At 43.4% G+C, this 16,074-nt stretch overlaps 1 protein-coding gene across 1 annotated transcript in view; it reads right to left on the bottom strand.

Moving 5' to 3' along the window:
• The window catches only part of LOC112577403, a 53,254-nt gene that overhangs the window by 29,960 nt on the left and 7,220 nt on the right, over window positions 1-16,074 (bottom strand). Inside the window, 26 exon segments of the mRNA XM_025260468.1 lie at window positions 1,037-1,362; window positions 1,835-1,952; window positions 2,397-2,605; window positions 3,032-3,146; window positions 3,465-3,745; window positions 3,963-4,077; window positions 4,732-4,937; window positions 5,514-5,628; window positions 6,054-6,364; window positions 6,632-6,746; window positions 7,320-7,483; window positions 7,789-7,903; window positions 8,377-8,582; window positions 8,722-8,836; window positions 9,499-9,683; window positions 9,856-9,970; window positions 11,733-12,022; window positions 12,117-12,231; window positions 12,593-12,794; window positions 12,797-12,828; window positions 13,513-13,626; window positions 13,804-13,830; window positions 14,155-14,283; window positions 14,615-14,754; window positions 15,133-15,247; window positions 15,661-15,800. Of these exon segments, the coding sequence (XP_025116253.1) occupies window positions 1,037-1,362; window positions 1,835-1,952; window positions 2,397-2,605; window positions 3,032-3,146; window positions 3,465-3,745; window positions 3,963-4,077; window positions 4,732-4,937; window positions 5,514-5,628; window positions 6,054-6,364; window positions 6,632-6,746; window positions 7,320-7,483; window positions 7,789-7,903; window positions 8,377-8,582; window positions 8,722-8,836; window positions 9,499-9,683; window positions 9,856-9,970; window positions 11,733-12,022; window positions 12,117-12,231; window positions 12,593-12,794; window positions 12,797-12,828; window positions 13,513-13,626; window positions 13,804-13,830; window positions 14,155-14,283; window positions 14,615-14,754; window positions 15,133-15,247; window positions 15,661-15,800 (4,115 nt within the window).

Raw genomic sequence — 16,074 nt, 5'->3', positions numbered from 1 at the left:
TGTGCATTCAATGTTTCGTAAGTAACCACGCATGTATGGCTTTGCATATCAAGAGCTGACATGTCCACGTTCTTTTTTAATTTGTTTTACCCAGAAAAATGGCTGACATTCATGAATGTATGAATAACATAATTTAATAATCACATAAATATATTACAGTGGAACCTCGGTTAGCGAACGCCTCGGATAGCGAATATTTCGGTTAACGAACAAAAATTTCGTTAAAAGTTTGTCTCGGATAGCGAACAAAATTTCGGATAACGAACAGCCACGTGAACCACACGTGACCGACCAGCATGTCATCATTCGAGCTCGAGACACAGTTACGATCAGTCGTTCCTTATCTGTGCGCATTCTTCTTATTTAGTGATTTTTGTGCTTTATTTTAATAAGTTAGTCCTCAATCATGGCTCCAAAGAAGATTAAGAGCAATTAATAGTAGTGAGGTAATGACAAGGAAGCGGCCAACAAATGAATTGAAAAAGGAAATGATTTCAAAGTATGAAGGTGGCATGCGTCTGTCGGATATGTGATGTCGTATTACCGAAGTTTTACAAAAAGGCAGAAGGAACAGACACTGGACAAGTGTTTTCCTTTAACCTCAAAGTGACAGAAAAGGGAAGTCACCCCGACTTTACAATGTCACGTGCTCATGGAGGGGGAATCAAAGCAGTAATTCCGCCCCTTCCTCCCCACACCTGCTTCCAACCACGCCATCAAAACGGCAAGTTTTCTGATGTTTAAATGCGTTCATTAATGTTTTATGTTTATTTAACTTCATTTATATTGCATTATAACTGTTTTCATTACAAATATCTATATAGCCTGTAACTTTCAAATATTAGCGAGTCAACAGAGGCTGGGAACCAATTAAATCTATTTCCCTTATTTCTTATGGAAAAAATTGTTTCGGATAACGAACATTTCGGATAACGAACAACTTTCCAGAACGGATTAAGTTCGTTAACCGAGGTTCCACTGTACATATATAAAGACTCCTATTTCTCACTCTTTTTCTCTCTCTCACACAGCTCACCTCTTGTTGGAGCAATGGAGGGAGACGGGTTGTTGGGGTCAGGTTGCTTGGTCGGCTCAAGAGTGGGCACCATGCCCTGCCCCTCGATTTTTCCCGGTATGGCCGTCGGAATGGCGAATGGCAGAGCGAGGGTGGCCTGGGGGATGCTCCCGTCGCCTGGAGAGGGCGAGATAGGGGTGAAGCCGTCAGGGGGCATAGTGGAATTGTCAGAGGGAGTTACTGACACTAGCGGCTGGACAGGAGGGCACAGGGGCACGCTGCAGCACGAATCCCGTGAATCCGTCGTCAGCACGCAACCGGTAGGAAGCTGGTCGTAGCGGGGGCACCTGCAGGATGACGTAAACGAGTCAGTTGGGACGTTGGGTTAAAAAAAATGTCGTGAGGTCCTAGAGACCTCACTTATCTCAAGGACAGATTATTGTGGGGTGGTCAACTATCTCCTCTATTCTCGCTGACTTACCTTTCGCAACCATCTACATAGGCGCCTATTCAGCACTGATAATCTCATTCGGGTATCTAACTAGCTTATTTTTGGGTTGTGATGCCGTCGCTCTTAGCACTAAGCTATTCGATCCTCCGATCCTCAGCTGAGATGATGTCATCATGCAGTTCAAATTACCTGGATGATGGCATCCCTCTTGAGGCTAAGGGTAGATGAGACTAAGGCACGACACATACTTTAAGTCGTTAGAGGGACATTCACAACACATGACACATCAGTGGGTCCGCGCGCTTGTCATCATCGAACTTGAGACAGTTGTAACGCGAGGACACGAGGGGAGTAAACTTCGTTCTCACCTTTGGTTACACCTGTAGTAACCGGCGCTGGCGTCCTCACACACACAGCTGAGATCACACCCATCTTCCCACGTTTGGCCTTGGCCGAAGGCCACACCGTTATACACGCACACCTTGACTGTTAACAGAGACCACATCATCGCCTTAACTAAGTTCATTAAAAGTAAATTTCGCTGAGTAGCTGATTAAATTTCCTAACCTGTACAGCTTTGAGATCTTAGACAGACATTGATTCATGTAAAAAGAAGAGATAATTATATCATTTGAAAAGAACAGACTAGCTTGTATTTTGGAAAGAAAAGTTTGTACTTTAGAAAAGAACAGACAAGTATTGTATTTACACAAAAGAGACCAATTTATGTTTTGAAAAGAAAAGACACTTTTATTTTATGAAAAGTAAAGGCAGGTGGATATTTTGAAAAGATCAAGCATAGAAATACTACTGACAGTGACTACATTATGTACTCCTATAACCATATCTATTTTTATGTCCACAGTTTGCGTTATATTTTTAAAGGACAGTAGGTAAAATCATGGCAGGGAGCTGCAATTGGTCTTTGACCTTTGTCTGTAGGGCTGAGGTTGGAGTTGGAGTTGGAGCTGGAGCTGTGATCTAAGGACGGCGACACTCCCGTGACTCCAGCTGGGGGTGTGATGGTGGAGGCAGTGGGAGGCGCAGTAAGGTCGCAGTAGGGGATCTGGCAGCAGGGGTTGTTGCTGTCGCGAACCAGACGACAGCGCGGAGGCAGTGACGGTGGTGTCTTGGGGCAGCTGTCGATAACATCGTTAGTGCAACAGCAGCATCAGTCTGAGACTAATTGCCATAACTCTTTCTCATACATAAGGACTTTAATCAAGTAGTAAAAATTTTAACCTACTTTTTGAAATAACATATTTCCTTCTTCGATCAGAGCACCTTGTGTGGTTTAAAGTGACAAATTCAGCATACTTTTTATAAAGTCCTGAAATTGTTTGACTATGTTAACTGATAAACGCCACTAAGAACCAGCATTGAAGCAAAAATAAAAGTCTGCTCCCTCTCCACACTATAAAGAGGTAAAGCAAGACAATTTTCTCTAAATTTGTCACGTAATATATTCTGTCTCTAACACTCCTCTGAGACCCACGGACTGAAACTCGGATGAACTCGCTTGAGAAGTAACCTCAGTAAGGGGAGACAATCTAACGTCTGCTCACATTGCTGTGCACGTGTAGCGCCCAGCACTGGCGTTGTCACACACGCAGTTGTAGCTGCAGCTGTCGCGCCACATCTGATCCTGCTCGTACGTCTTGCCGCCGTACACACACACATCTGTAGCAGTGAAGATGCCAATTACCTGTCACTGCCAAATTCTGCTCAAAGGACATTCCTCTTCCCCCCTTTTCTTTCAGCAGAATATCCAAGCGCCACCCAACGTAAGAATTTATAACAAACTTAATAGAAAATTTTACTACTAATAGTCATTATTATCTGGTCCTAACCCTCACAAATATCTTGCAGATAAATGTTCACTGTGGGACAAAATCAGTCAACGTGAATTCGCCCTTAATTAAAATTCAAGGCTCAGTACATAAACCAATCAGCCTCTCTCACGTCCTTCCAATCTAAAGGTTGTGATCGACAACTCACTGCTGGGGATTGTTGGTGCAGGAGAGGAGGTTGTCTGCCCAGGAACAGGTGCTATAGTACTCAGAAGGCTTCCTGGTGAAGGGAGGCCTGGAGGGGGAGTTGGGATAGGGGTGGCACTGCCGCCTTTTATCACCGGGAGAGGAGGAGTGGGGATGATGAAGCCGGTGGAGTTGGCGAAGCTGGGAGGAAGGTCGCACTGCGGGACCTCACAACAGAAGGGATCAACGGGCGCTGGTACCATGGTGCAGTACTGTGGTAGTGTCCCCTGGTAGACTGGGCACCTGTTAGGTGAGATAAGAGGCAGAATAAGTCACGGAACAAGGAGCCGAACAGGCTCTCACTCCTGCGTACAACTATCCATCAGCCGTTCCGTTCTCTGTTGCAATGAAATCCAGTGGTTTATTTGTTTACCTGTCGTCAGAGCTCAGGTGTATGGTTATTCTCACCGTCTTAATATTACGATCGCAAATCGAAGTAAACATTTGAAAGAATTTGTACCTGTCATTACAGGTGTACAGGCCTTGTGGTCCATTCTCGCAAACGCACTGATAGTCACAACCATCGTACCACCGTTGTCCCTGGCTGTAGGCTTTTCCCTTGTACACACATACGTCTGCAAAGACATAGTTTTCCCCACCCCATGGTTAATTCCACGAGACAGAGTTAAATCCATGGTTATATAAACCTCACAGCACAGAAAAAATGCAACGAACAAACCTTCTCCCAGCCTATGGTCATCTTCCCATCTTTACATAATTTTTCTCTCTTCCTTCTTCCCGCAATATTGTCGCAAGTTTATGAAAAGCTTAAAATCTACCTTTTAGGGGGAATTCATGGTAAGTTTAGGTAACAAAAGAAGTCACATATTCTATGCCAAAACGACTTCATTCTTAAAAGTAACATTTCGACACATTTTGCATTGTTTACTCCTGACACCATATTTGTCACATTGATACTCGTCTTCCTCTGCAGATTTACCAAACTCTCCGTCCTTGTTTGTTCCCCGATTTTTCTTTGTGTCTTCTATATTTATTTCTTATTGCTTGTCTGCTTAGTTGTTTCTCCTTCTGTCCTTCGTATTCTGTCCATGTCACCTACTTGTCGTAAGTGTTGAGAGTATGCTCCTTCGTGAGCGTGATTTACTCTATATAAATCACATGTTTTATTATTATTATTATTAATTTATTATTAAAGTTTCGTTTTCGTGTGCTTTATCATCCTAGGTCACATGGGTGGACACCCTCGTCACAGTGTGCTGAGGACGTACCCGCAGGTGTTGGGGGAATCCGTGTTGTAGGGTTGGGGTTCAACGTTGTTGTAGTCGCACCCAGAGGTGGGGCGATGGTAGAACCGGTTGCGTGGGTAGTTGGCGCTAGGGTGGGCGCAGGGCCACATTCAGGGTGCTCGCAACATGGGTCTGCAATGTTCTTGACCAGGCGACACTCAGGTGGAAGATTCGGGTAGCGGGGACATCTGAAACGGACAACGAGGTATTCGGGAATGTGGACACAGCGCTTTGGTTTAAGGAGACGACAACGTGACAATGACGGTTTGAGCAGGTGACGACGAAAACAAAACAAAACAAAACAAAACAAAACAAAAATGAGGTTTGGGCTCGTGACAGTACGCGAAAACGTGACCACGAAGGCTTCAGTACATGAACAATGAATGTCGGTGTACGCGAAAACGCCACAGTGAACGTTTGTGTATGTGACCACGTGACAATGTATGTTCGAGTAACTGTGACAAAGAGAATGCAAAGGTGGTCGGCAACGAAGATAACAAAGGACGACTGCTAAGATATCTAGATGCCTATGTTGACAATTAAAGATGAATAAAATGAAGCAATTAATAGCTTCTTCAACTCTCTAATTTCCAGCCTCTAATGTGCAGTTTAATGGTGTACGCCTTGCAACGTCTGTCTACCTGTAAATTATACAAACATTACACGCGCATCTACACATTATGTGAACATGTCGCAGATAACTGAAAGAACCTTTGCTAGTGACGAGACGAATGAGAAAAACAAAGATGACCAGGCTTGCTCACCTTTCCGTGCACTCATATTTGCCTTGCAGGGCGTTGACACACTGACAGTTGAAGTCACACCCGTCCGTCCACGTCTGCGCCTGCTGGTACTGGACACCCTTGTACTCACAGTAGGCTATGTGAGAAGGCAAAAGATCAAAAGTTTTGTGCAGGTCCTTTCAAGGCCGCATGTAAACAGATTTAACGCCTAAAAGAGATCAGTTTAAGGCTACGCGAGGAGGAAAAAAAGATTAAAAGCTTTGGGTAGATCAGTTTAAGGCTGTATGTAACAACAACAACATCAAATGTAGTACGGAACAGAAGATCGTTGATTCCTTGGATGACTTCCCTTGCAACCCCAACAGCTGTACATGACACTCTGGACAGGGTGAACCAGTTACATTTACTGTTCCTGAGGCTAAAAGATTATGTTTCTTACTTTTGCATTTACACCAGTAATGGTTACGTAGCTAAGATGAAGGTATAATAAAGCATCCTAAATAGTTCAGTCTCTGTATCAATGTCTGTTTGTCTGTAACGCTAGCAGTGACTTGTGCTCACTCAGAAGTCTCGGGGTAGGTGTCACACCACCTGGTTCAGTTCCTTGTGGAGGATAGTAGGCAGTTCCAGTCACCTTGCCGATGACGGCTGTCGGGGTAGGGTACACAACACCTGCAGATACCACAGGGACTGGGCCAGGTGTTGGAGAGCCGGTGTAGGGGTTGACAGTTGGCGTCGGTGGTTGGCTGTTAGGTGTAGGGGCGTTTGTGATGGAGGGTTGAGGAATTCCACACTGGGGCACTAGGCAGCACTGATCTCGTGTGTCTGTGACTAGCTTGCACTCTGGAGGTAGATGGTCGTATACCATACATCTGCACATCATTATTATCATCATTATCATAGTTGTTGTCGTCGACTACGCTCTTCTGCTACATCGCTTGAACTTACATTTCAACTGGACAATCAGATAATTATAAAGGTAATACGGTTTGACATTCACAACATTTTAAATATAGAGACAGAGACACACACACACATATATATAAGTAGGTACTGGGCAGTAGACATCCAGCCAGACAGACAGAGACGAAGGCCACCTCTCTGTGTCTGTGAGGCCTTTGTTGTAAAAGGAAACGTACCTCTGGGTACACGTGTATACCCCGGTGTTTGCGTTATCACAACGACAGGACTTGTCGCAGCCGTCGCTCCAGGTCTTGCCCTGGCTGTAAGATACACCGTTGTAGATGCAGAAAGCTGGAGAAGAAAAACATCAGGACCATGAAATGGAGATAACTACCACTTCTTCGTGTCTGTGAAAAAGTTCTTTCTTACGTAACTTCTTATGTAGTTAATGTACTCAGTAGCAACGATACTTTGTTAGTAACATACCTACGGAGGAAATTTTTACGACTCATGTAGTCATGTATTAATTAAGGATATTTGTGACATGCTTTTTTCATTGATTCTAGATATCGGAATCATATTGTTTTCAATAGTCTCCAGCTGCCTCCTTGCCCAAACTCAACGTAGCCCGATACCCTGAACGTTTTGTGTAACCAACATTCTATCAAAGGTCTGACAAATGTTTCTTGCTTGAGAGCCAGGCAAGGACGTTTTTCTTTCTAAAATCCTATTTAACACATAATATAACGTATGTTTAGGTTTTTATCTGAGGTGATCTATCCGTATATAAAACTTGTTTAAATTAATAGTAAGTTTCTACCATCATGATATGACTTAATAATGATAGTTTCTAGCTTCCATCTTTATCTACGTACCACGGATATGGAAAGTTCTAGATTTTCGTGTTCCGGGTTAAGGACTTACCGGTAGGACTGGGTGTGGTCTGAGGTGAATGGGGATCCGGGTGGACAGTTGACACCAGACTAGGGATTAAGAGGGTGGGGTTGCATCTCAGGACTGTGCAGCAGGGGTTGGCAAAGTCAGACACCAGACGACAACCCTCAGGAATTGAATCGTAACGGGTACACCTGGAGAAGGTAATAGTCTATACACAATATTTTAAAGTTTCAAGTGAACAGGAAACTGGCTGATAATGAACAATTACGTTCGTTGGGATGAAGACTCTGTTTTAAATAATCATTGTATAATGTTAGAGCAGTTCATGAAAAGAAAGAAGAGTAAATAAAAATGCCGCTTCACCTTCACAAAAGATAAAATAATCTACAAAGGAAGAATGAAAAGATGGGGATACAGTTTATGAGAAATATATCTGCTCTCTCACAGTCTTTTGGCAGCCAAAAAGCTTCCGTTAAAGCGGTACTCCTGTACTTACTTTTCCGTACACTTGTACTTGCCGGTCGTAGCATCTTCACAGACGCAGTTGTAGGTGCACCCGTCCTCCCACTTCTCGCCCTGCTGATATTTCTGTCCGTTATATTCACATGACCCTAAGACAAAACGACGCCTGATGTATTGGTTGAATTATTCTGTTAAAGAGGGTTAAAGGATTCCAGAGATATTCGTGCACGACAGACTATTCCTTTGCAAACATCAGTTAAAACAGACCAGAGACAGACTTATGGGGTACAGTAGGAGACAATCTGTGTGACTTTCCAGGAGAAAATGTCTGAACATGAACCTGTATGACCTGATAGAAGATAATATTTGACACACAGATGTATGTGAGGAAAATGTCTGAAGTCAAAACTGTATGGGTGGACAGAAGACAAAATGTAAGAATGACAGACCAGCTTGACCTGGCAAGAGACAAAGTGTCAAAAGATCTGGTAAAGCATCTGTCTACACAAGAAACTGTCTAAGTGTCGCACAGTCATTTGTCTACATGGGACACTTTCTGTCGGACGGTGACACCTTCACTTGTCATCACAGGACACTAGCTGTCTGGGTGTTGCGCATTCACCTGTAACGGTACTTCCCGTGGCACCGGGAGGGCTGTTGTCACCGGTGACGAAGCCTGGGGGTATGGTGACCGCGGACGCAGTGGGGTTGGGAGAAAGTGTGTGCTGGGGCAGCGGGGTGGGGCATCGGGGCACACTGCAACAGGCGGGGTCGTTGGGGTCCCGCTCTTGCGTACACTTGGGATCCAGGTTCTCGTAGGAAGGGCATCTGGGAATGAATGAATCAATGAATGAATCAATGAATGAATCAATGAATTAATCAATCAATCAATCTTTTTTTTTTCTCTTATTATAAAAGATTATTATTTTTTCCTGCTACTTCTCCTTTTAATAGACATGTTTCGCACCTGGACACGCATCTATATTTGTTGATAGCTGGATCTTCACACGTACACTTGTAGTCGCACCCTTGGTACCACACCTGGTTGCGGTCGTAGTGAGCTCCGTTGTAGATGCAGAATGCTGTCGACACAATATCTTGCGGTCACTTTACCGTCGTTAGTTATAGCAGGAAGTGTTGCGAAACATTAAAACAACAAGACAGAGGAACTTTTTAAAGAGGAGTAAGTAAAGACAGGTGGAAGCCTTTTCACGAGAAGAATTCAGGCTTTATTAAAGTAAACATGCGCGTCAATACAAAAATACATAAATTCCACCTTTCACGCATTTCGCACAGACGCACACACACACACACAATAATTATACTCAAAAACCATGATTACAAGGCTAACACTTGTCGCTTATGGTGTAAGATCATATACAGCATGTGCTTGTGAGGGTGCAAAACATAAATTAGATAGTGCAGAGTACAAGTACATCTGTAATACAAGGTTCCATGACATGTATAGTGCATGGCAAAAACATATAGTGCAAGGTGCAAAAGCATAAACACTGTAGGGTACACAATATACACAGAATATACACAGTGCAGGGTAAAAATATATAAGTGCAAGGTGCAAAAACACATACACTGTAGGATACAAGAATATACACAGTGCAGGGTATAAGAACAAATAAAGCGAAGGATAAAGGAGCAGATATAGTGCAAGGTACAAATATACAGTTCAGGGTACAAGAACGAAAACAGTTCAGGGTACAAAAACATTCACAAAGACATTTCGCACCAAAGCCTGGAGTTGCTGGAATGCTGGTGGGGTGGGAGGAGCCTTGGGAGGGCTGGATGGTGGCTAGACCAGTGACGAGACCGTAGGGGGCGGTGAAGAGGCAGTCTGGGATCTTGCAGCAGGAGTTGCGAGGATCTGTCACCAGACGGCAGTAGGGCTCCGGTATGTTCATGTACTTTACGCACCTGTGGGCATCAGACAAGTACATATTCTCCGTTTTATAGTTGTATAGTGATATAAGTGACTGAAAAAGCTCACAAGTGAATTAAGGAAACGTGTTGTCGAGTACAGCTTAAGATGTAATAAATGTGATATTTGAACATACAAAAATTAGGTCAAATGTCGAAGGGCACCTACTTGTCGACGCAGGTGTAGTGGCCGTTGTAGGCGTTGTCGCACACACAGTTGTAGTCACACCCGTCTTCCCAAGTTTCTTTCTGTTTGTACGTCTGACCTTTGTACTGACAGTAGCCTGCAACCGTCGCACGGTTTTAGCTGAAATTTTCTTTAGATTTTACTACAATCGTATTACATTATATTAGATTATTTTACTTTCAAGAATGTGTACATGCTGGTATTGTTACCTGTTGGAGATGTCAGAAGGACAACAATAGAAAGACAAAAGTGCATAGGAAAATGACAAAACTTCATAGGAATCTTTCACAAACAACAATGTTACTAGTAAGAGAGCAATTTAGAAATTTTAATTTTTGTTGACATGATAACTTGAGTACAATTATTTAATAATCGTTTGATGGTTTGGTTAATCGGTTAAAAGTTGGAAAGTCATACGCAGACACACGGACACACACACACACATGTTACAAGCAATATATGAAAAAACCGGTATTCTATAGAATAGAATTGTCACGGACGCCGGCTCTCACACGAGCAACACACACACACGACGTCCATATGCGTTCTTTCAACACACAAAACAACGATTGCCTGAGGCTGTCCACATGATGTTAATAAGTTGCTGGAATGGCTCAGGATTTACAGATTACAAAACACAAATAATAGCTCACCTCAACACAATACTCTATCGGCGACACACAGCTAACGACACATACATTATCCTCGGGGCACTTCCCCGATCAATCACACTTAGTCAAATAACTCTTAATCTTAATCTATAAGTTCGTGATATCAACTCTTAATCTCAACTCTTAATCTCAACTCTTATCATCTATGTAAGGAAAACACACGCCTCTCACAGTTCTGTTCGTCAACACAAAGTTCCAATTCTATTACCTCACTTATAATCGCACCAGCAGTCGTTGAGTGGTTCACTTACAGTTTCATGGCGACACGAAACCAACAGTACACAGAGTCTACACACTGCTGAGTGTGCCACTGAAGGCGAAAGGATTAGATCTAGACGAATCCTCGATCAGTGCTCTAACACTATTGCCCGTACACAGAGAAAAAAACCTTGGCTAGGCCAGGAATTACTTTTGGCATCTACGCTCACATTAACACTCACACAACATCCTTCCACTCTAATGTCCGCCATTGCCGTCTGCTTCTTCTATCGTTTTCGCTAGAGTGATCTCCCTTTTCTCGCTGCCTCGCTCATTCTTCGTTACATGTTATTTACCCTTGGAACTCAAAAACAGCGAAGGGTTTGAACTAACCTTAAAACATGGATGCAAGGACTGATCGGTGACAGTTCTATAGAATACCTGTAATGTATACAATCATTGTCGTTTTCAGACAAGGTATGAAATATCTGCGTAGTTACATACTTTTCCTAGGCATCTGATAAAATTATAAAGAATCACAAGTACTAACTTTAGGCCAAGTGTGAAATGCCCAGATTGGAAAGGTCTTTAGTAACAAACTGTATAAAAGGATAAGAAGAAATACAAAATGAATCACAGAGAACAAAGGAATCAGAAGTGTCATTATTTACTAATTAATGCATTTTTAATTGCACTTAATTTCTTTTTTGCAAAGGAATTTGCTATTTTGGCACTTTTGTCTTACACATACACTTCAAGGATCCTTGGCCACTTCCTGTGGACTGAGTAGTAGCAGCAGATTCAAGAGTTTGCCGGTTTGCCATTTAGGTATTATATAGAATGCCTAGGAAATGTATTAAAAATATGATTTATTTCATACCCTGACGTCCCATTTCCAGAACTGTATACATTGCCTAGGTATTCTATAGTATGCCAGTTTTTATACATTGCCGATAACACATATATATATATATCTGCACTCCAACTCACCCACGCCGCCCGCAGTGAAGTCACCGGCTGTAGGGGGAGCCACCGTGGATCCGAACTCTAAGATGGTGTGCATACCCGACTCGGGTCCAAAGTATCCCCCGGTACCGGCAAAACGGTCTTTGGTGGGTGGCGGCTGGGCCACTCCCATCTGACTGCGGTACTCCCCGTAGACAGGAATGATGACTATTTTTGCTGCATCAGGTCCCGTGCAGTGCGGCTTGCTGCAGCACGTGTCGCTCTCGTCCACCACCATCTGGCACGTGTCGGGCACGTTGTTGTAGGTGGGGCACCTGGATCAAGTCATTCGCGAGTTTTAGTGTCACAAACAGGGCTACTCTCTCGTCCACCACTCCTGTTGAACCTCATATGAAGGTACTGACTTACCTGGCGCGACAGCGGTACTGTCCAGTCATCGCATTCTGACACTCGCACGACCTGTCGCAGCCATCCTCCCAGAGCTGTCCTTCAACGTACACTTGACCTTTGTACAGACATCCGGCTGCACGTACGACACAGAAATGTCGATAAACAGTTACTTTTATATGTGAAGAGCTGTTACTATTTATAGACAGAAACGGTGCTCTTGCAGTAAAGAGGGTTATAAGATGTTTTATTTTATTTACAGTGAGAGATCGCGCTACCAACAACAATTTATTAACATTCTGAATGCTTAGTCAGCTACTGCGATCACGTGACCACACGATACAGAATACAAACACAATCTTGGTAATATTGTTCCTGACGTAAAATGCGTTTGCAACATCATCACTTATATAACAACTACTACCACAACGGCAACGTCTGCCGTTATAACTAAAGCTACAACAATAACGGCGTCAACATCAGAGTCAATATCTTACAAATGGCAGATGCCTGGGCTGCCGTACCACCCGTGCCAGGGGGCGCCACAGCACCAGAGGCCAACGTAGGGGCCACGTAACTGCCGGATCCCGTGACGATGTTGCCGCCTGCTCCGATGGTGTTGTAGTTGAGGGAGGAGGAGTAAAAAGTCCCCGTGGCGCACTGCATAACAGCACAGCTGCCGTTGACCTTCATCTCTTTGCAGTTAGGTGGCACGTTGGTGTAGGTTGGGCATCTGCAAACGCCGGATTTGAGACAGGGGAATGATTTCAGGCCAGTCGATAAAGTGAAAGGTACCAGATCGTTCGATCACATGGGAAGAGAGCGTGTGATGGTCGTTACAGAAGCAAGAGTAAGAAGTTTCCCCAGAGAAAATCTTGTTTCCAAAGTAATGAAGCAGTGTCAAGACCTCCGAGGGCACTACTTTATGTTACTTGACCCCAGGTCACCTTTGTCATTGAGTTATAACTACGATTCCATGTGTAAACCGACATCTGGACATTTTATTGGAAATAGTGGAAACAATATGCTTGTCCTTGAGTTTTACATGTTGCCACAGGGCAAAGACTTACCCTGGCTTTACAACTACCGCCTTTAGGGTAGCCACCAAAAGCTTTGAGTAGGTTCCCAAATCAGTGTGAAGATTGGAGAGGCATTGCCGATTGTTACAGATGCTGACTTAAAGTAGATGTACGCCACCTTGGGCATGAGGTGTTGTTGTGGAACAACTCACACGTTATTATAGAACTCTCTCTCTCTCTCTCTCTGTCCCTTAAAACAAATTATTATGGAACTCCCTCTCGCAACAGAGATCAGTCGTTGAGGAGATGATAGGATGCAGCAGTGACTATTATGGAACTACTCACAGGTCATTATGGTTGTTACAGAAATACTGCTAGGTTATTAAGGAGCTACTCACAGGTTGTTACAGCGGTAGAAGCCCTGCGTGGCCTTTTCACAGTTACAGATGGTGTTGGAGCCAACGAACCAGGACTGGTCCTGGAATATTGTTTACCGTCAAAGACGCACAGATCTGCAAGCGGATATAAGGCTAGTAAGAATAATCTGCAATATAAACCTGTCAATTTGTATCTAAGCTTAGTGACGTTTACACTCTGTTAATAAGGCTAGCCACACACAGTTTTAAGTGAACTTGAAGCTAGTCAGATCGAGGGAGTTAAGATATTTGAAACTGAGGAACGTGGCTCACCTTCTGGGCCAGGGTCTCTGTCAACGCCTGAAAGGTGAACAATGAAAAAAAAAAAATCAGTCTGCGGGTACAAAATGAGATGATTTCACACAGACAGTTTGATTTGCTTTAAGTGCTTACTTTTAGAAATGAGCTTTTAATTACGAGATTATATTAAAAATATTAACACCATTAATTATAGCGAGAACACGAGACTGTTAACTTGCAAAACATAAAGAGAAAACACACAGTGATATACACATCTTCACGAACACACGGTTTTACATATACATAGATACATCTTGACGAACACACACAGTTATACATACATTGTACAGCGAACATTGTTGAAAAACACATGTTTACACTCACCACACAGCTCGCAGAAGAGGCGACAGTTCTGGAGGGCCCAGGTCCTGTAGGATGTACAGGCGACCTTACCGTACATGGCGCAGTTGTCCACAGCATCCACACAGGGAGGCAGAGTGGCGGGTGGATTGTCTGTCGACAGAAATGGGGGACTTGTAGTAATCTTATAACAACATGGTAGATGCTGTTTTTGGCAGCTGCCGCCATTTAAAAATAATTACATAGAATATTGTTTCTAGTTTTTGTAGTTCTAAATTTACCGTCACACTTTCACTTTCATAGAAGTGATGACAATCATTAATGACTGTTACTGTACAAGTACAAGTGATGATGGCTCATTGGAGTCAGTATTGTAACTGTGAAAGTGCTGACGTCTCACAGATGAGTCGTTATTTTGATTGTTCAAGTGCTGACGACTCACTGATGAGTCGTTACTATTACTATACACGTGCTGACGACTCACTGATGCCATTGCCGCTGACAGAGCCGAGGCCAGTGAAGCTGCCCTGTTGCATGGCGAACTCGCACACGGGCCTGGCGCAACACGAGCCCGCGTCCTTCTCCAGACGACAGTAGCTGGGCATGCTGGGATACGCTGCACAGCTGGACAGAGACAAAACAACAACAGGTTGGCGTTACTGGCACTTGTTGTTCTCAGTTTCGTTGATGACACCGGCCACAACTCAGCCACTGGTACGAAAAATGTCTCACAATGTGTAATCACTGTGGAATCTGTCAGATCACTTTACACAGTCACCGCCGCCATTTTCTGGATACGTTTTCCAGTCAACCTATTCATCGTATTGCAGGTGACTGAGAACATTCTTCTACACACTGTTATGATCACTTTTAACGTTTAACTCGCATTAATAGTCGCTGATGTCCATAGGCCTCATCATAACGGTCTAGATAAAAGTCAGTCTAACGAAAGCCTTATCAAGATCGTTGGGTTTTGTGACGTATCTGTATCGAGCAGCTTACTAGTCATGGCACCGATAGGAACCGGTGCTAGCGTCGGTGCACGTGCACTGGAAGTCACATCCATCTTGCCACTGCTGACCCTCGTAGTAGTCTACACCCTTATACTGACAGGTTTCTGTGGAAGGAACAAAGTATTGTGCACTTGCAAGTTACTATGAACGGAGAGTATTGCTGTGACTCTGTCAGTACTGATAAGACGACTCAGAATATTTCCACGACAACACTTGCTCTTGCAAGCTTTATACAATGTTGCAAATACATTAGTTATACTGACAAGATTGGCTAGAAGGTACCAAGACAACCGTTATACCTGAAATTTTGCATACAATATTCAATGTCATTAATGGTTTGCATAAATGATGTCATAAAATTTAAATTGGAAAGTTTGCATTAGAATTAAATCATTGACGTTATCTCTTTGTACACTCTGACAGCAGGTACACTGATGGACGTATGCACCTATAAAAGTATTGCCTTTGAATTAAAAAAGACCAGATGAGGGTCCCTCACTGACTAGGGTACACTCACTGATTCCATTGACCGTGCCGATGGCCGAACCGGAAATGACGTTGACCGTCTGGTCGAAATAGCAACGAGGCTGTAGACAGCACTGACTAGGGTCTTTCACCAGCGTGCACTGCGAGGGAAGGTTGTAGTAGACGGGACACCTGTGAAAATGTCACAAACATGTCTAACTAAGTCCTTCCTTGAGAAATCTTTGGACAACGCCAACTTAAGTTCTACGATTGTTGCAGATAGCAGTCGTGATGGTTAGGGAGATAACGGAAACAATACAGGGATATAAAGCATTAAACGAAATGTAGACACTTGTCTATTTGTGCATTTATCAACTACACGCACATACAAACACGCATGTAAAAAATCACATTTAATTCCTATTTTCAATGCGCTACCCAAGAAAGACTACAAATAAACCCAAAG

This window comes from Pomacea canaliculata, linkage group LG12 (genome assembly GCF_003073045.1).
Source record: "Pomacea canaliculata isolate SZHN2017 linkage group LG12, ASM307304v1, whole genome shotgun sequence".
Lineage (NCBI taxonomy): Eukaryota > Metazoa > Mollusca > Gastropoda > Architaenioglossa > Ampullariidae > Pomacea > Pomacea canaliculata.
This window is presented reverse-complemented; position numbering and strand designations above follow the sequence as displayed.